Source organism: Saccopteryx bilineata, chromosome 5 (genome assembly GCF_036850765.1).
Source record: "Saccopteryx bilineata isolate mSacBil1 chromosome 5, mSacBil1_pri_phased_curated, whole genome shotgun sequence".
Taxonomy (NCBI): domain Eukaryota; kingdom Metazoa; phylum Chordata; class Mammalia; order Chiroptera; family Emballonuridae; genus Saccopteryx; species Saccopteryx bilineata.
The window spans coordinates 68,325,710-68,346,140 of record NC_089494.1 but is presented as its reverse complement, the minus strand read 5'-3'; the positions used below and the strand labels follow the sequence as shown (position 1 = coordinate 68,346,140).

The 20,431-nt window shown below is 42.9% G+C and overlaps 1 protein-coding gene across 4 annotated transcripts in view; it reads right to left on the bottom strand.

The window, feature by feature from the left end:
* Nucleotides 1-20,431, bottom strand: part of STK39 (serine/threonine kinase 39) — a 335,094-nt gene that overhangs the window by 256,678 nt on the left and 57,985 nt on the right. For all 4 annotated transcript variants that reach the window (XM_066279983.1, XM_066279985.1, XM_066279984.1 and 1 more), the window contains exon 2: nucleotides 15,515-15,627. In XM_066279983.1, coding sequence (XP_066136080.1) covers nucleotides 15,515-15,627 — 113 coding nt within the window. The remainder of the gene's footprint in view (nucleotides 1-15,514; nucleotides 15,628-20,431) is intronic.

Genomic DNA, 20,431 nt, shown 5'->3' with positions numbered 1-20,431 from the left:
TGTTCCTCAGGACTGCTGTGATGATAAATAAGAAAGTCCATAAGAAAATGCTAGAGTATTATTTCCCAAACTGTCTTCCATAGTAGATATTCCATTCAGGAAACAAAGGGACAGAGGGAGGCTGGTACAGTGAGATAGGCTTGGGACACATCAGATATTAAATCTCACTCTAAAAGAGCCACAAGGAGTATCAGTGCTGTCAAAGGCTCTGAGAAGTCCCACAGTAGATCAACTGCTCACAAAAGTTAGGGGATCGGGGGATGGGCAGATACTCCAGGACTTTCAGCCGTTTATATAGTGCATTTTCACCAATGAAATAAAAGTTGGTTTTGAATCTCATTTGCATAATCAAACTTTCTTTGACTTGTCACTTGCTTTTCTGATGTTCTTGTTTAATAAAAGAAAACTCAAATGCTTCTTTCTTTATCGCTTCCTATTCATTTAGAAATATCCCCTAATTTCTGTGAGCTGAATAGTTGAATCCATATAACAATGCAGGGAATCAATGCTTTGCCTGTCACAGTTTTGGAAATATGGCTGTAGAGAAAAGTTTTACAGGGAGACATAAAACAACAAAGTTTTGAAATCATATAAATGGGAATTTCAATAAACCACATTTTTCTGCAATAGTCAAGTTCATATTGGTTTTCTTTTGTCATTTTAAGCTATCACTAGATTACTAGTATCAAGTTTCAGCCAAATAATAACCCTCAATCAAAGGTATCAGACAGGTATAACTCACGTTTAAGGTGCTGTCCAAAAGCCACAAGAACAATCTAAATCGTCAAAGAAAATTCATTTATGCTGTTTTGTATTTATGATGAAACATATTTATGTATCCTATAAATATTTTCAATCACAATGAACAACTACTTAACTTAGAGTTAACTTAAAATTGTCTGACAATAATATTCCAGTTTGGGCTGTAACCTTTGCATATTCAGTACTAATTAAGCCTCAAATATCTAAGACCCTATATGTCAGATAACTTTGCCAAAATACCGTGACATGTCACACATACACACACCTTCATATATATGCTTGCTTGCGTGCTTTTAACCATGGTTAAACTCCTAAGGAATCACTAACTTTTCTATTCTTTTCATTATTTAATAAAACTTTCCCTCATCCATTTAACTGATTACAGGTGTTCTAAATCTAACACTTTTCTATTCGGCAACTCCTGTCCTTTGAACAAGATCTGAAACCTGAGTTCCAGTTTCCATCTGTCTCTGGTGTTAGGTTTTGATACCATAAGATGCTTCTGAAGGAGAGATGGAACACTGCCCAGACCATTCCGATTTCAAGTCCCTGGCATCTGCTCATTGTGGGGATGGCCCATTTTGACAGCATTTAGCACCAGGTAGGGTCCAGTTTAAACAGATCCCTCTGCTGTTCACAGAAATGAGAATAATCTATATTTCTTGAAAATATGTGTGCTCTACATTCTCACCATTTTATATTCAATGTACATGAATGTCTTTCCAGCTTTCAGACTTGAAAGTTTTAAATCATTAATCAAAATGCCCATATGAAAAGAAATTCTTTTGCACTGATGCAAAGTTGGGTCAGGTCTGGAAAAACACGTTAAATCCCTTTGCATTTAAATGATCTGTATCATTTCCTACTCAAAGTATCAGGTTTTCTGACATGCTAGTGAGCACACTGTGAAACTGTGTGTGTGTGCGTGTGAGTGTTATGTGGGGTGGGGGGAGATGGGGGAGGTGGGGGGGAGATGGGGGAGATAGGGAAGATAGGGGGAGATGGAGGAGATGGGGAAGATAGGGAAGATAGGAGGAGATGGGGAAGATGGGGAAGATGGGGAAGATGGGGAAGATGGGGAAGATAGGGAAGATAGGGGGAGATGGGGAGATGGGGAAGATAGGGGGAGGTGGGGGAGATAGGGGGACATGGGGGAGATGGGGAGATGGGGAAGATAGGGGGAGATGGGAAAAATGGGGGAGATTGGGGGAGATAGGGGGAGATAGGGGGAGATGGAGGAGATGGGGAAGATAGGGGAGGTGGGGAAGATAGGGGAGGTGGGGAAGATAGGGGGAGGTGGGGGAGATAGGGGGAGATGGGAAAGATATGGGGAGATGAAGAGATGGGGAAGATAGGGGGAGATGGGGAAGATAGGGGGAGATGGGAAAAATGGGGGAGATAGGGGGAGATAGGGGGAGATGGAGGAGATGGGGAAGATAGGGAGATGGGGAAGATAGGGGGAGATGGGGAAGATAGGGGGAGATGGGGAAGATAGGGGGAGATGGGAAAGATAGGGGGAGATGGGGAGATGGGGAAGATAGGGGGAGATGGGGAAGATAGGGGGAGATGGGGAGATGGGATGGGGAAGATAGGGGGAGATGGGGAAGATAGGGGGAGATAGGGGGAGATGGGGAGATGGGGAAGATAGGGGGAGATGGGGAAGATAGGGGGAGATGGGGAAGATAGGGGGAGATGGGGAAGATAGGGGGAGATGGGAAAAATGGGGGAGATTGGGGGAGATAGGGGGAGATGGAGGAGATGGGGAAGATAGGGGAGGTGGGGGAAATGGGGGAAATAGAGGAAAGAAACTCTTTTAATTAATCTAGGGAGAAGTTCTTTTAGATAAAATATGGGTATCACTTAACAAATTCTATTCCTTTAAAATTTTGAGTCTTAGAGGTACCAATTGGACATTTAAAGCCCCTGAGGTTTTAAAAGATAAAAAAAAGGGCAAGAACTACAGAAACCACCCCTACTAATCCACCCCCATGGGGGGTGAGAGTGGACCTGCATCGGTCTGACCCCTCCCAGCCTCACGCTCCTCTTCACTGGCTATGGGGTCCCTGTCCCCCGTCCCTACACCACACATATTACTGCACAGCCTCTCCAAGCAGGAGAGCATCTAACACTAAAAGACATGCTGAAACTTCCCTTAGAGATAAAAACACTACTCACTCTGCCTTATGCCAGCACAGAACCCCAATGGTAAGAAATATTTCCACACAGAGGGGAGAAATAACGCTTAAAGAACTAAGTGCTGCACCTGCCTATCCAATCCTTATTTTAGCTTATATTTAAAGTTTTTGTGGAGCTGCCCTTCTAGAGAGGTACAAACTTGGTTTGTATTTTTACCATGGTCAGAATATTTGTGGACCTCCCACCACCAATTCTTAAGTCGATGGTATTAGGAGGTGGGGCTCTTGGAGGGTGACTGGATCATCAGGGGGAAGCCCCCATGAATGAGATTACTTCCCTTATAACAGAGACCCCAGAGAAGTAACTCACTGGCCCCTTCCGCCATGGGAGGAAGCAGTGAGAAGTCTGCACCCTGAAAGACACCCCCTCCACACCATGCTGGCATCCTGGCCTCAGCCTTCCATTCTCCAGACTGCGAGAAATAAACTTCTGTGGTTTGTAAGCTAACCAGCCTGTGGTATGGATTTTTGTTATGGCATCCCAAACTAATTAAGACAACTTTATATTGTTTTTATATTTTATATTTTGAAGAAAATAAACATTTCTTTAGTCATTCTACAGAACTACATACTTTTTCTATTTCTTTTCAAAACAGTGATGATGGCTGCTATCTGAATCCTTTCTTGGTGACAATCTCTCAGCTAAATTATCCAACTTTTCCCAATGCCCTAACACCACATACAGAGTAGGCCAAGCCATTTATTCCCAAACACATTCATTGCTTCCTCTCTCTAAAAGTGACAAAAGTATTGACCAAAGAATAAATGAACATGATTTTATAAAAAAAAAACCTTTTCCTCTCATTCTTCCTGCAGAATGAATGTATGCTAATATACATTGTTCACTTAATTACCGTACAATCCACAGAAGAAGTATGATTGAGAGCCATGCTTCTCAAACCCGAATAGGTGCACAGATCACCTAGGGCCCTTGTGAAAATGCAGGTTCTGAACCAGCAGGTCTAGGTGGGGCCTGAGAGCCTGCATTTCTAATAGACTTCGAGTGGCAAAGTGGCAGAGGCAGGCAGAGAGGCAGTGGCGGCGGGAACGGGAGAGGAAGGTCGAGTAGGACAGCAGGCCAGCGTCCCCACCTGGCCGAGTCGGACCTGAGAAAACGGGTGGGAAGCAAAGCTGGAAATCGGGGAGACTGTCACATTAAAATGGTCTGAATTTCAAAACTACAGGAAAGGGTAAAAAAAATTCAAAGGGAGAGAATAAAACACAGGGTCAAAGTGGGAAGAACTCAAAAGACTCTGAAATCCAGGCCACGCATTTGCCAAGACCAGTCAAGGAACAAGATGCGGTGGCCCCTTTGGGAGTCCAGTGAAATAGGACAGGCATGTCACCAAGTACCAGACCAGCCACAGCACAGTGTTTGATCTTCCCTGGAGTTAAAAGAGCTGGACTGCTCACGCAGCTTCATCTGAAGCACATCACAAGTCAAATCTCACAGGAGTGAGAAAACGGCCCTGAAATGGAATAGTTTCTGCTGAAACTGAGGGCAGCCCCCACAGTCCCCCTCTGCTGTGAGTGATGCGACAGAAGACAGGCCAAAGAGGGACCCCCCGCTGCTGTGCCAGCCAGCCAAGTGTGCCAAGCCAAGGCATGGCACGGGCACCGCAGGTGCGACACACTAGGTTTGGCAGGGGACACAAAAAAGTTTCCTGCCCTGGATAAATGATGGAGTGGGAGGGGAAAAAACTGCCCCCCAAAACCAAAAACTAAAAAACACACAACTCTTTAAACATTTACAAGGCATTTTCTGATACTGCTATATGTTTGCTTCCCCATCCTTTTTCCAAAAAAATTATTTTCCTTTAATTAGTACTGAGGACAAGCAGGAACTGTAACAAGGATGAGAGTCAGCAGGAGCCACTTTAGAAGGGCTACAGTCTAAGACCCGGCGGGCTTTGAGGCTCGGCTATGCCGTTCACCAGTTTGATAATCTGGTCAGGTTACGCAGCACCTTTGAGCCTCAGTTGCCCTTTCTGTAAAAGGAGCTTAACAATGCCATCTGCATAGGACTGTTGTGACATAAGCGAAATGAGATCTTAACAGTCTTTGCAAAGTGCCTAGCACATAACAGAAATGTTACAAGGCAGTCTCTTGATGTCTCAGCACCCTCTTAGCCTGCGAGCATCCCTACATGATCACTAATCTCAAGTGTCCCAGGTTCTGGACTGCACCTCAAAGGCACAGAGATTGACCCTGGCAGTGGCACTGCTCCTACAGAAGTGTTACAGGACGTGCTGTGTGTGCCCTGCTGGCTGGAGGAGTGTCTTATGACTTGGGCATGGGTCTCTGGGCCATGAATTTTTAGCGTCCTCCGAGTCTCCATTACTCCACCCATGTTTTTCCTAGTTGTCTCACCCTGTGTTTAGCTGATACCACCTTTTCATACTTCATGTATCCTGTACACTGCCTCAAACCATTTTGGAATAAGAAATCTAAACATACGCTTATGCAAAGGGCTCAGAACAAAGAGAAAGAAAAAAAAAGAGTTTGAAGATAATAAGAATTAGGAAAATGTGAAAGCCTAGAATTTTTTGTCCCTTAATAGTGTGAGATTCACACTTAAAAAGAAAAAGTTTAAATGAATTCTGAATTCAAAATATTAAACTATATTTAACCAAATTAGCATATTTTCACAATTTATGTAAATTCTTCTTTATTTGTATTGATGGCAAAATATCCTACTCAGCCTTAGCTAAGAAATCACACCTATGCTCCAACATTTTATGCAGTTAAATCCGAGGAGATGCTACAGCTAACTTCATTCTGAAGCAGAGGTTCTAACCTCAGCTGCACCCTGACATCGCCCGGGGAGCTGTGAAAGAACTAATGCCTGGATCCCAGCCCCGGGGATGCTGATGGACACTGGTTTAGGATACAGCCTAGGAATAAAACTCTTCAAAGCTCCCGGGTGACTCGAATATGCAGCCAAGGCTGAGACTCACTGCTTTCGGGCTAAGCACTGAGATGCACCACTCTTTCCGCGAGATGCTGAGAGAAACATCTACCTCCCAGGCACATTTCCACTCCACAATTCAACTTAAACAGATTAAAACAAGTATGATCTATAAATACTATTAAACAAAACATGTATTTTCAAGTGTAAGAGATAACCAAATACATCTTTAAAACGTATTCAGCATCCTCCAAGTATTAAAAGAATTCCCTTAATGACAGTAGGGTTAACCGTGTTAAATTAAACCACTTTGCAGAAAGTTGGTCTCCAGCTTACACTTCTATAACATCAGCATCATTATGAAGGGTAACCTAACCAATATTCATAAATAACCCTATAGTTTAAGTAGAAAAATGTTTTTCTAAAAGTAAACATGAAATTCAATTATTTCAAATGTCCGCCAAGCAACAGAAGAAAAAGACTGACAAAATTCTTAAAAGAGCAGTGTATTTTTTCTGGACTGTCATTTTCAGTCGTGAAAAATATCATTGTGAAATTTTTTTAAGTATAAGAAATTTTATACCACATATGCAGAACACTCTCACCTCTTTTAGAATAATAGAACAACAGGGAAAAACTCAAGAAAGAGTAAGTCATATATTCTGACTTGTACTACTTATAAAGGAATCAACCAATGTCCCTTCCCACTTAGTTTTGTAATCATTTTCACATGATTTGGTTATCTGTGGTTAAGCATAGTCCAATGAAGGCAAGATTAGAAATGGAGAAAATCTAGATATTTCAAAGACAGAAGAACATTTTAAGAAATCAGAAAAAGGGAAGCATAAATTCTGTGACAGCCTTACTCGGTGTTGGTAGAAGTTTTTCAAGTTATAGGGAGCAGCTGTAAAAAGGTCAAGTGTCATGGGAGCTGGAGGGCTGGGAAAATCCCCCAAACCCCCAGGCAAACACCATGGGCAAACGTCTACCTGCTGGCAGACGGAAAGTACGTCCCAGGGCCCTGGCTGTGACGCCACAGAATCGGGCACTCTGCAAAAACTGAAAACGAGCTCAAGAATTCTGGTTGGAAAGTAGAAGCCACCGTACAGTTATTATCTTGAAAAGAAACACGGAGAGGAAAGTAAGCAAAGAATAAAAGAGGAATGTTGAAATACTACAGGAAGGAGCCATTATCTTTTCGAGTTGGGTGAAAAAGTTCTTTAGCAAATAGTCATAAGGATGCCTTATGGGTTCTGAGAGCTCCTCAGTTGGTCATCATGGAATCTGAATCGGACTCAGCCATCGACAGACTACGGTGTGGTCATTTAATGGTCAACGACCGGGAGTCCTGGAAAATGTAAAATACAGACTTCATTAACAACAGACTCACAAAGACTTTCCTCGTCAGCCAGTGGACGCTGCTGGAAACCAGCGGACCGACGTTTAGCACTGCTGCTGCATTTGGCTTTATCACCCAAAGGTAAGAATGTGCGGCGAAAGAAAAGTATCTTCTTAGTTCTGGTGTCCCGTGTCCCATGCCCAGATGCAGTCTGCAGTCTGGGACTCGGCTAGGGAAGAACCCTTCCACAAAAGTGGCAGAAACCCTGCCTCATACTCTCCAACCTTCTTCCTGAGTATTTCATAGTCCACCTTTCTCAGCAGCAGCTTAATTAATTGTGGAAATAACCATACCAAAATAAGAAAGAAAATGACAGGAAATAACAACCCAAGCAACATTTTTCCAGAAGTCTTCAGGGCAAAAGTGAGGTATAAAGAAAATGAGATGTAACTAAAGCTATGTTCAATCTGGGAAGGTTTTCCCCATCTTTCTCCTACTCTGAAAATGAGTATGTGTTGGGTCTCTTTGTTACTGAGCACATGTAAGTCCAGAAAAATGGCCTTGCAATGTTAATTTCCATTTACTTTTAAAAAAGAGAGAGAAATAAACATTTTAGCAAGCCATTTCCAACAAATGTATAAAAACAAAAGTAAATTCAATTAGTATATTTAATTATCTGAATCAACTATAACTTTTAAATTTGATGTTCCAAAAACAAAAATTGTTTTCTCCAACCAAATCATATAAACTCCTAAGATAATGTATCTTAAGAGCTTAAAAATAATTTTACATATATAGTATCTATTTTCTAATTTCTTAAAAATATAATTCTTCAAAATACCCAAAAATTTCTCATTTCTGATTCTGTTCTCTGTTGGACTGTACTTGGGTAAATACAAACTCCAAAATACATGAAAATTCCAAAGAATAGTGGCAAGGGACAAATGACAACACTAAACTCAATGGCTGAGACCTGAGAAGCTCAAAACAGCACCATATTCAGTGAAGTAGGCTTGTATTGTAATTCTGCGTCTTTGGTTTAAAACATTCTACAAGAAACAGCCACATGTAATTTGTTACCACATATAACGAGGAATTAAGCTGGAATGTAAGTAATCAATTTACTTGTTAGAAAGTTCTTTAGTTCAAGAAGAATGGAAAAATACTCTCATGATACAATTAAAAATCCAGTTTTTTAAGCTGATGTCCTCAAACTGGTATAATTTTTTCTACAATAAACAAGATAGACAAAAGTATCAACATAATTACAGAGATTAGGTTAAAAAGCACAAAAAAGATTTTAAAATGGAAGGAAAGAGGGAAGAGAGGGAGAGAGAGAGAAGGAAGGGGGAGAGGGAGGAGGGGGAGTAGGAAGGAGGGGTGTAAGGAACACTGGATGAAGAGAAATGAGACATAATAAAGTAACACTACAGCAGAAAGCAAAACGGGCAGTGCCTTTGTCCTCAGAAAACAACAGTTCTTCATTTATATATAAATACTATTAATGAGATGAATAGAATATGACTATAGAGATGATACAGGAAGAGGAGGAAATATACCAGAATTTTTCCAATTCGACAGAGAAACTTCCTTTATGTGCACAGCAGAAACAGATGGCGAACTCCCAATTCAAATCTCTGTCTTCAGAGCGGATTTTGTTACCCGACAATACTGGAGTGACTTGACTCTATCCTAAGTTATAAAGCATAATTTGCTAGTAATTCATGTTTTAGTTCAAGACTTTAAAGTGATTTCATTAATTAATTTTAAAATACACCGAATCACAGACTTCGATGATAAAAATAAATTCGTATCATCGAGTAGAATTCTTTTTTTTTTTTTTTGTATTTTTCTGAAGCTGGAAACGGGGAGAGACAGTCAGACAGACTCCCACATGCGCCCGACCGGGATCCACCCGGCACGCCCAGCAGGGGCGATGCTCTGCCCCTCCGGGGTGTCGCTCTGCCGAGACCAGAGCCACTCTAGCGCCTGGGGCAGAGGCCAAGGAGCCATCCCCAGCGCCCAGGCCATCTTTGCTCCAATGGAGCCTTGGCTGCGGGAGGGGAAGAGAGAGACAGAGAGGAAGGGGGGGGGGGGCGGAGGTGGAGAAGCAAATAGGCGTTTCTCCTATGTACCCTGGCCGGGAATCGATCCCGGGTCCCCCGCACGCCAGGCCGACGCTCTACCGCTGAGCCAACCGGCCAGGGCCATCGAGTAGAATTCTTTATTGAATACATGAAGACACTAGGAGCAGGGGTGAAACTGGTGTGTCCAAATTCCATGACCCCCATGAGGAACACAGGCCCTCTGACCAAAGAGCTCTTCTCCCTCTCTCATGAGTTTCAGCATTCATCACTTCTGTGTAGCTTAAATGACTGCTCACATCTGTCGACTATCACAAACTGAAATATTTTAGTGATCATTACATATTATTTTATAATCTCTAGACTTTTCTCTCATTTATTTTTCTAAGAAACAAGCACTTTGCCTGGCCCCAGGGCCCTGACTTCTCCTACACATTAGCCCGCATGCCCCTAAGAGTTAAACTCTAAGTTTTCGTGGCACAATGTGTATGAAAGAATGAGAAACGCTACTCAGTTTTCTATGACTAAGTACCAAAGACAGACTAAAAATGTGAACTCAAATCTATAGAAAGAATGAGAATGATATGTTTAAAGTAAAAAAATCATAAAGTTGCCTGACCTGTGGTGGCACAGTGGATAAAGCATCGATCTGGAACACTGAGGTCGCTGACTCAAAATCCTGGGCTTGCCCAGTCAAGGCACATATGGGAGTTGATGCTTCCTGCTCCTCCCCTCTTCTCTCTCTCTGTCTCTCTCTAGCTATCTCTCTCCTCTCTAAAATGAATAAAATCTTTTAAAAAATAAATTTAAAAAAAAGAAAATATTGCTTGACCAGGCGGTGGCACAGTGGATAGAGCGTCAGACTGGGACGCAGAGAACCCAGGTTCGAGACTCAGGTCACCAGCTTGAGCGCGGGATCATCTGGTTTGAGCAAAGCTCACCAGCTTGGACCCAGGGTCGCTGGCTTGAGCAAGGGGTCACTGGCTCAGCTGTAGCCCCCCAGTCAAGGCACATATGAGAAAGTAATCAATGAACAACTAAGGTACTGCAACAAAGAATTGATGCTTCTCATCTCTCTCCGTTCCTGTCTGTCTGTCCCTGTCTGTCCCTCTCTCTGATTCTGTCTGTCACAAAAACAAACAAAAAACAAACAAAAAAAATTTTTTTAAATCATAAGGTCAAGTACTATAAGTACTATAATTACCCGAAATGTTAATCAATCCCTGGGTAAAAATAAAGGAGAGTGCTCCAAAGGTTTGAAAAGTGAATTTCCGGAAAATAAAAGGACTATTCGCATTTCCAGGATTCACCATCACCTGGTGATAAAGACTGAAAAGACAGATGGTTTGAAAAAGAGCAGATTAATTCCCCACTCATGTAATGGGTCTTAAGGGAAGCCAGGTGTACCCTGCAGTAGCATCCCCAACCTCTGAGGCTGACCGCAAACCAGAGAACCAGCTTTTTCAAGAAACCTCAAGGCTATCTTTACAGAGAATACACTAATCCGCATGACAGTAGGTCAGACCCTTTCAGTAAGTCTTCAATTCCTCCTGGAAGGCAAGACCTCCCTCAATGGAATACACATAAGAGAATCTATCAATCGGCTAAACCATGTCTAGGCAAATAGTGGGAAAATGTACAGAAAGATAGCCATAACTCAAAAATATCTCACCGCCCACTACAAAAATGAAATGACTCATTTACTAGTCAAAGGCTCCCCAAAGAACAGGGACCCTCTTTGTTTTCCTATCACCTACCAGCTCCTCCCAGCTAGTAGGGTTTAATTATGCATTTAACAAGTTCTGCTCTAAAACAATAAATATCTCCCCCAAAGGGTGTTCAGATAACTATAATCAATCATTTATACTACTGTAAGATTAACAAATATAGAATTAACAGCAAATGTGGGATTAACAAATATAAGAAATTACCTAGGGCCTAGCCAGGCAGTGGCACTGTGGATAGAGCATCAGACTGCGATGCAAAGTACCTATTGATAGGTTCAAAACCCCAAGGCTGCCAGCCTGAGCACGGGCTCATCTGGCTTGAGTGCGGACTCACCAGCCTGAGCGCGGGGTCGCTGGCTTGAGCGTGGGATCATAGACATGACCCCATGGTCGCCTGCTTGAGCCCAAAGTTTGCTGGCTTGAAGCCCAAGGTCGCTGGCTTGAGCAAGAGGTCACTTGCTCGGCTGTAGCCCCTCCCCCAGTCAAGGCACACATGAGAAAGCAATCAATGAACAACTAAGGTCCCGAAGTTGAATAGTTGGTGCTTCTCATCTCTCTCCCTTCCTGTCTGTCTGTCCCTATCTATCCCTCTCTCTGTCTCTGTCACACACACATAAAAAATTATCTAGGAATCTAGTTTGGGGTGGTTAGGAATATAGAACAGACCAGTAGCACCCCCTTGGGTACTGGAAAATTAACCACCAAGATCACCTTACCTAGAGAGATTAATATATAGTTAAAGGCCAAAGTCCAAGACATATATAAAAATTTTAAATAATTGGTTTAGACTGACTAAATGCTAATCATGTGATGCCAAGAAAAATATTTATTCTAAAATGTTTTTGTTGTTTAAATAAAATGAATTTTTTGTGAGCATATACTTTTGTCCTCCCACATACAACCAAACTCATCCTTTTCATGGGCCTAAACACAATGTAGAGACTCTAAGTACTTACAAAATAAGTTATTACTGTGTATTAGACCTAAAACCAAATTATCAGTAATATCACTACACATTTCTCAATAGCAGAAATTTTATTTAAATTGCCAATTATTTAGCACTAATGATCTCAACATTATTCCCTTCATTTTAAGAGAAACTGGCACTATAATATCTTTTGCTTCAGAAATCAGGAAATCACTTGAATCATGCTTTAGCAAAACCCAGAACAAATTCTATGACCACAGGAACATCTAACAGCCTCCACCCCATAAAGAAGCAGAGGCCAATTGTCCAACACTGCTTTGTGCCATCACATCTGGCCTGTGTAAATGCCACCTTACTGTGGGAGTTAGGGTAAGGGGTTAAGAACAGGTCGAGAGTAGGGGGAGGGAGGCCATACCGTGTCTGCAGGAGAGGTAGCTGTTGCAATAACCAGCAGACAGTTGATAACTGACTTCTATGATATAACACTCACAAGATAAGGGTTTCAGTGACTATTGTTTCTTATAAGAACAATGGTTTCCAGTTAACACATGGCACAGAGTGTGAAATGATGCAGAGCACTGACCTGTACATAATACACACACACCCAGAATTAAAGGATTATCAGGATACCGGATGTCCAAACACTGACAAAATGTGAACCCACAGAGATAATAAAAGTGCAAGCAATAGCACTACTAGAAATGGAAAGGATTACAGCAACTTTGTGCCACACAATCTCATCTGCCAACAGCTAGACCACAAAAGCCTAGCAATATCAGACAAGCAATGCTATAAATCCCATTCCTTTTTGTTTGAAAATGTAATACATCCTAAGAACCAGACCCACCGCCACCGCCCCATCTCTAGAAATATCAAGGTCAAAGACTCACCCTGACCAGGTAGCTCAGTTGGTCAGAGCATCATCCTGACATGCTAAGGTCACAGGTTAGATCTCTGGTCAGGGCACACACAAGAGTCAACCAATGAGTGCATAAATAAGTGGAACAACAAATCGATGTTTCTCTCAAATCAATAAATCATTTTTCTAATAAAGGTCAAAGGCTCAAGATAAAAAATGATCAAAACAAATAATATACCTTCTTAAATGAAAATAGATAATTATGCACATATATTAATATAACATAGCCATTAAGGGGGGGAAAGAATGAAAGAAATAAATGACCTAATAATAATAAACAAGCTCACTGGCCCTGGCCGGCTAGCTCAGCGGTAGAGCATCAGCCCAGCATGTGGAATACCCAGGTTCGATTCCTGGCCAGGGCACACAGGAGAAGTGCCTATTTGCTTCTCCACCCCTCCCCCTCTACTTTCTCTGTCTTTGTCTTCCCCTCCCGCAGCCAAGGCTCCATTGGAGCAAAGTTGGCCCGGGCGCTGGGGATGGCTCCTTGGCCTCTGCCCCAGGCGCTAGAGTGGCTCTGGTTGCAATGGAGCAACGCCCCAGATGGGCAGAGCATCGCCCCCTGGTGGGCACACCAAGTGGATCCTGGTCATGCACATGCAGAAGTCTGTCTCCCTGCTTCTCACCTCAGAAAAATAAATAAAATAATAATAATAAACAATAAGCTCATTAATCCTAAATTCTCAGATTAATGGAGGCATACAGAGGCAAGCACAAAGCCATAAAAGCACCAGTCCTTACATTGACAGTTCTGCCTAAATTACGAGTACCCCCAAATGACATTGATAGGCATCCTGGTCCCAGGGAAACAAAGGAAAGGGCCTGGAATGACAGTCTCCTAATGGCCTCCACTTGGCCCCTTCCACAGCGACCATCCCTGAGAGGCGACTGCTGATAAAAAGCAGCAGAGGGAAAACATGGAAGAGCTGGGCACCTCTGAGGGCTTGGCAGAGAGCAGGGACCACAGCACTGGCCCAGAAGGCTGGTTCCAGAGCTGTCAGACACAGTGCGCATAAACCTCACACGCTCTGTATGATACCCCAAAGATGGCCGTGAGGCCTGCCACAGAGCACCACAACCAAGTATGTAGGCAATTCTTCAGTGCTATTTCTGAACAGTATGTAAGTTTAAAAGTATAGTATACTCCAAGTTTTTTTAAAAACTAATGTATACTTAGTATAGTCAGAATTTGAGGCTCCTAAAGAGATCTTAGCGATCTCCTGACTCAACTCTCCTTTTAAATAGGGCAAAGCTGTTAGGTAACTTGACTACAGTTAGAAAAAAAAAAAAAAACAAGTTAGTGGCAGAAGTAGGACCTGACTCTGTACAGTTTGTTCAATACTTTTTCCATTCAGGGAAAGTGACCTTGAAAATTGGTCAGATGACAAAAGCACTATTTGATTGGCCACCATAATAACAAGCAATACAAGTACACAGTAACAGTTTCAGTGTGAGCAAAGCACAAAGAGGGTAAAAGCCTTAAATGTATGCAAATTTTTAAATTAACATTAAATTATGGAAGCCCTTGCTTTAATCTGAGTTTTAGCTGGCAATCTGTTGCTTCAATCCCAGTGAAAGCTATGCCTTGTGTATCCTAATTTAAAATGTAAGGCCAAACAGATATGGAAAAGTGCCGCCTATCCTTGTACTTAATTTATACTATAGTGTGCTGTAATTAAGCCTGAAAGAAAAGCTATATTCTGAGTAAAGACAAAAAGCTCTTGTTAATGGCATTCCATTCCCAATGTAGAATATAACAAAAGCCTTCTTCACTTGGAGCCAACTGTCATTATAGTTTGTAGCTTGTATGGGTTATTGGGCTAATATTTGTACTGGGATTAGTGTTGGAATAACCAATCAGTTAACTCCTCCACTGCGGTCTTCTATTATCCTCAAATAAATGGCCAAAAGGCAAAGAAGAAAATTGGCAGCCAGAACAACAACTATATTTATGAGATTAAACTCTCAAACCCTTCAGTTTGCCGGGCAACTAATAACCATTTGCCAAGCTGTTCATTTAATAATGAGTCAGTTAAGCCAAAAGCAAATGTTCCTTCAACCAACCATTGCTACTAGGGTCACGGCCACACTGACAAACTCCAATTATTTATGTGATATTCTTCATTTACAATAAGAGTTACAAGTTTCCATATACAAAAACAACAAACTCTTCTTAATTAGCCAAAGGCAAGCTACCCTACAGTATTCTGCGTAACTGGAATTTGTGGGTGATGTTGTACTTTATGACCAACAAATTGGAGAGTAATTTGTGTCCCAATTCTAGACTGAGGGCCAGTCCCCATCCAACACTGCACTTGGTGTCACACGACCGTAGATCAACTGAGCCTGTTCTCTCCTTTTAGAAAACAGAGCCCACTGAGACCCTCCCCACCCAGGAACTGTAAGGACTGAGCAAAATACTGTTTGTCAAAACGAAGCATGCTATACAATGCAATCATAAGGCATAGCATAACTAATCAGGGAGGATAAAGTGGTGCGGACTGCAGGCTGTGCTCCAAGACACGCACGCCTCCAAACGGGAGATCACACCACGTGCTGAGCTCTGGCCTCTCCTGCTGCTCCCGCATGCCACATACCCATACCGTAGGTTACGAAAAGCACCCAGCTGGTATCCCCTTCACTTTTACTTACTAGTAGTTCGTCCATACTGGTCTGGCATTTTTCCAAGTTGATCCGCTTTATTGCCACACGTTCCTGCCTGGGTTTGCACAGGGCAGCCTGGACCACAGCAGTTGCTCCACTGCCTGCAATGAGATAAAAACACCAGCTATCAAATGGCACGCATTCCGGTAACTATTCATGACCCCTTTCATAAATATCTATGTTTTTAAAGCTTTTAACTCAAGGTATTCACAAAATCACCATTTGCCATCTTTTTAAAGTTTCTTTTTTGTTTTTTTGTTTTGTTTTCTTTTTAGTGAGAAGAGGGGAGGCAGAGAGACAGACTCTCGCATGCCACCTGTGCCCCACCTGGGATCCACCCGGCAAACCCACTAGGGGGCAATGCTCTGCCCATCTGGGGCTCTTGCTCCACTGCCACCGGAGTCTTTTTTTTTTTTATTTAGCACTTGAGGTGGAGGCTATGGAGCCATCCTCAGCACCTGGAGCCAACTCTCTCCAATCAAGCCATGGCTGTAGGAGAGGAGAAGAAAGAGAGAGAGGGGCGGAGGGGTGAAAAGGCAGATAGTCACTTCTCCTGTGTGCCCTGATCAGGAATCAAACCCAGGACATCTATACGCCAGACCAACACTCTACCACTGAGCCAACTGGCCAGGGCCAAGAATTTCTTAAGTATCAATATAATTATCTGGAGGGAAACAAAGGAAAAATATCTGGAAGGAAACAAAGGAAAAACTGGACGGAATACAAAGTCAGTATCTGTGCTCCAGAGGCTCACAATCCAGGAAGGTGATTCCCATCAAAAGAGCCCACCGCGAGTGTTTACTACCACCCAGAACAAAGGCTGAGAAAGTGGCAGGTCTGAGGATACAGGGACAAAGGACATGACCATCTAAATACAATGCAGTGGGCCCTGGCCAGTTGGCTCAGTGGTAGAGCGTCAGCCTGGCGTGCAGAAGTCCCAGGTTCGATTCCTGGCCAGGGCACAAAGAAGAAGCGCCCATCTGCTTCTCCACCCCTCCCCCTCTCCTTCCTCTCTGTCTCTCTCTTCCCCTCCCGCAGCCGAGGCTCCATTGGAGCAAAGATGGCCCGGGAGCTGGGGATGGCTCCTTGGCCTCTGCCCCAGGCGCTAGAGTGGCTCTGGTCACAACAGAGCAACGCCCCAGAGGGGCAGAGCATCGCCCCCTGGTGGGCAGAGCGTCGCCCCCTGGTGGGCGTGCCAGGTGGATCCCGGTCGGGCGCATGCGGGAGTCTGACTGTCTCTCCCCATTTCCAGCTTCAGAAAAATACAATAAATAAATAAATAAATAAATAATAAATACAATGCAGCGTAGAAGCCCATTCCCATCCTCAGTCCTAATATGTCCTAACTTCGGAGCTTTTACAAAAGCTCAGGTTCTTCCCTCCTACTTCAGCCTCAAACAAGCCACTCCAGCGGAGCTACTTCAGGGTTTCCATGAGGTGCGGTGACAATTTATCTGCCCTGAGAACTTTTTCAGCTTATTTCTTCTGAGCTTGCTCTACAAGTAGAAAACAAAAATCAACCTGAGTATTCTCATGTGCAAAGCACCCCCTTCAAGGATGCCAAGCAAAGTGATGCAAATGTGTAATTAATTACAAAAGCTCTTGGCATTCGAGTGAGTTTCCTATTGCTAAGGTTTCATGACCGTTAGCTAATACACTCAAAGTCCTAGGAGACTGAGTCATGTCGTTACTCATATTTTATAAGAGCAAAATATAGACATGCAATGATTTGTGCAGAGCACAAAGAGCTCCTAATCAGATTTATATTCCATAGGGGCAAAAACCACCTCCAGGTTAAAGCATTTCGATTCTGCAAATACCAAAAATCTCATTCTTATCACATAAATCCTCTGCCACTTGCAGACTGTCAATGAGAAAAACAGCCTGCGCTGAGGACTGTGCAAAAGGGACCCACGCGTGACTCTATACCTTTCTCTTTCAAGTTTTTTCTCAGTCACTACTTCCCAAATGAGTCATCAAATACCTCTAGAAGGGAGAAGGACGATCTTCTGGCAATACAGAAGAGAGATCGGCATTAGCCCTCCTTACATATGGGACAGAAAGGCAGGACATTGCTAGGGCAGATCAAGGCTTGACCATGCCAAGAAAAGTGCCCCAATGAGTGTCTATAAAGATAAAGTTCTGCCGTTTCCTGTGCCCTGTGGTCTCATCTGCACTGGTCCCCTGACTGACCTGGTGACTTGAGCAGATCAGCCTAACGCTCTAAACCCAGGTCTCCAACTTCAAGGCCCCCATTCCAAGAAGTCCAACCTGTGTTCACTGGAGGAGAAAATCCCCATAGACTGACCCCTACCATAGAGTGGGCACTATACTCATATAATTTTCCTTACAAGCCTTACACTTCTTATGAGCCTTACTGTACCTGTGAGAAAAACTGGGACTCGGAAGATGACCCGCACGACTGATAAGTACTTGAGCTGGGATCCGAGTCAGGCCTGCCGGACTCCAAGCTCCAGGCTTTCTCCTGCTTCACACAAGCCAGAGCATGCCCTTCCCCTGCCCACTCGTTTTGGCCTTGCTAAGGCCAAAAGAAAGTATTTTCTCCTGTCCTATATGGTTGAAGAAAAGAGGAACAACCTAGAGGGAAGGTTCCTGTGAGCCTCACTCTCTCTAGAGTTCAGTTCCAGGAGAGAGTGCTATTGTCAGAGGCTGCTGAAAAGGGCCTCCCTGTCCCTAACCTCTCTGCTTGCTCCATTAGCTGCTACTCCAAGTCCCACCGCTGGCCTCAAGGGCCCTGCAGATCACAGCATGCTGGGCTCAGTCCAGAATGCTGCAAATACCAGAGCCAAACACTACAAAGAGCCCTGCTGATAACAAAGTGTATTTTGCAGTCAAGGTCTCCAGAACAGAAGATCATCACTGAAGGAGGGCCACAGACCGTGGTAAGTAGCTAGTCTGCACTGGGTCTGGTGCCCAGCAGAGAAATCAACAAACATCTTCAACCAGCTGCTGATGGGAAGCCATTCTCAGCCCTACCTGTAGTAAATCTCCCTCTGCTCCCACTCCTCCAAACTTAATCCACAACACAGAACATTGTCAAATCAGGGAACTAAAAAACAGGAAAAAAGAAAACAACTTCCCAGAAAGGATAAAACAAGTGCAGGTAATATGGGGCTACCTGTCACACCCAAGTCCTTCGCTAAAGAAGCCTCCTGACTTCCACAGACATGTAAGAATACGGACACAAGAATTCTATAGCTCTGACCAGGCAGCTCAGTTGGTTAGAGCCTGGTCCCAATAAGCCAAGGCTGCGTGCAGGGTCTGATCCCCAGTCAGGGCATGTAGAGGAGTCAACCAATGAATGCATAAATAAGTTCAACAACAAATCAGTGTTTCTCCTCTCTCTCTCTCTCTCTCTCTCTCTCTCTCTCTCTCTCTCTCTCACACACACACACACACACACACACAAAATCAGTCAGTAAGTAAAAAAAATATAAGGTCTACCGGAAAGTTCTGTCCGTTTCTATCACAACAAGTTTCGACAGGTAAGCATGTTTATTTGGCGCATGTGTGCCTCTCTATTTTTATCACTTAATGTATGCATACTGACGTAGCAAATTAACTAAAACAAAGTTGATTCACATTAGTCTTATGTGTGAAGCCATAGTGTACCCATGGCTACTGAGAAAGTTCATTTATGCCACTGTAATTTTTACGAATTTCAACAAGGAAGAAATGCTACAGAAGCATGTTTGTCACATCCACCATATTCCCTGGACTTAGCACCCTCCGACTATCACTTGTTTTTGTCCTTAAAAAATTTTTTGAAGGGCAAAAAATTCAAAAATGAAGAAGATATCAAACAAGCACTGGTTCAATTTTTCGCATCAAAAGATAAAACATTTTTCAAAAATGGGATATACAAATTGCCTTCACACTGGCAAGAAATCATTAATAATAATGGCAATTATATTATTTAATAAAGTTTATTGACGGTAAGAAAAATTTGTATTTTGTTTTATTCCAAAAACGGACAGAACTTGCCGGCACACCTTATATTTATTTTCCCCTACTGTATCTTTAAAAAAGAGAATTCTACAAAGCAGGAGGGAGTGGTGGGGGCAAGATTTTATTAGAGCTTTACAACAAGAGAATTATTATTGCTTTACAACCAGCTGACTAAAGAACAACTGGCAGCTTACCATCCTAGAGAGAATAAACATAAAACTTCAAGATCTAATTGTCATAGTGTGACTGGGTTTATCCATTCATTAGACAATGTGGGACAATCTCGGAGATCCTGCTTTGAACCTAAAGATTTCCTTCAACTAAAAGAGAGATCAAGAAAAATATCAGAGGTGGAGGGAGCCTTAAAGACCATCTATTCCAACTATTCACTTAATGAATGAGGAAAGGAAGGAAGAGCTCTCTCACCAGAAACCCAATCAGCCCACACCTTGATCAGGACTTTCTAGCCTCCAGAACAGTGAGAAATAAACTTCTGTTGCTTAAGGCACCTGTTCTTTGATACCATATTTTGTCACGGCAACCAGAACTGACTAATCCTAAAGCCTTTCATTGTCTATTCTAAGTCACTGTCCCACTATCACCTGTGGTAAATAATGTCATATAAATTAGTTCTCAAAAACCTAATTAAGTTTACAGCAATAAGAGGCAAGATTCAACTAAAGGGCCTCTGGTAGCCCACTGTAGTTCCCTAGTTTTAGTTTAGCAAGGCCCTTGAAAAGAGATTCTCTTCAACCCTAGTATTGAATCCCTCTAATGTGGGGACTTATTTCTCTCTAACCCTGGACTCTTTAATGGGCATAATAAAATCTTCTTGTAAGGCCTAATAAACAACGTGCTTCAATTCCCTGAAAACATCAACTCAATATATGTCTGGCTCTCTCCAGCACACATTCCTGACGCTGTACCATGAGAGGC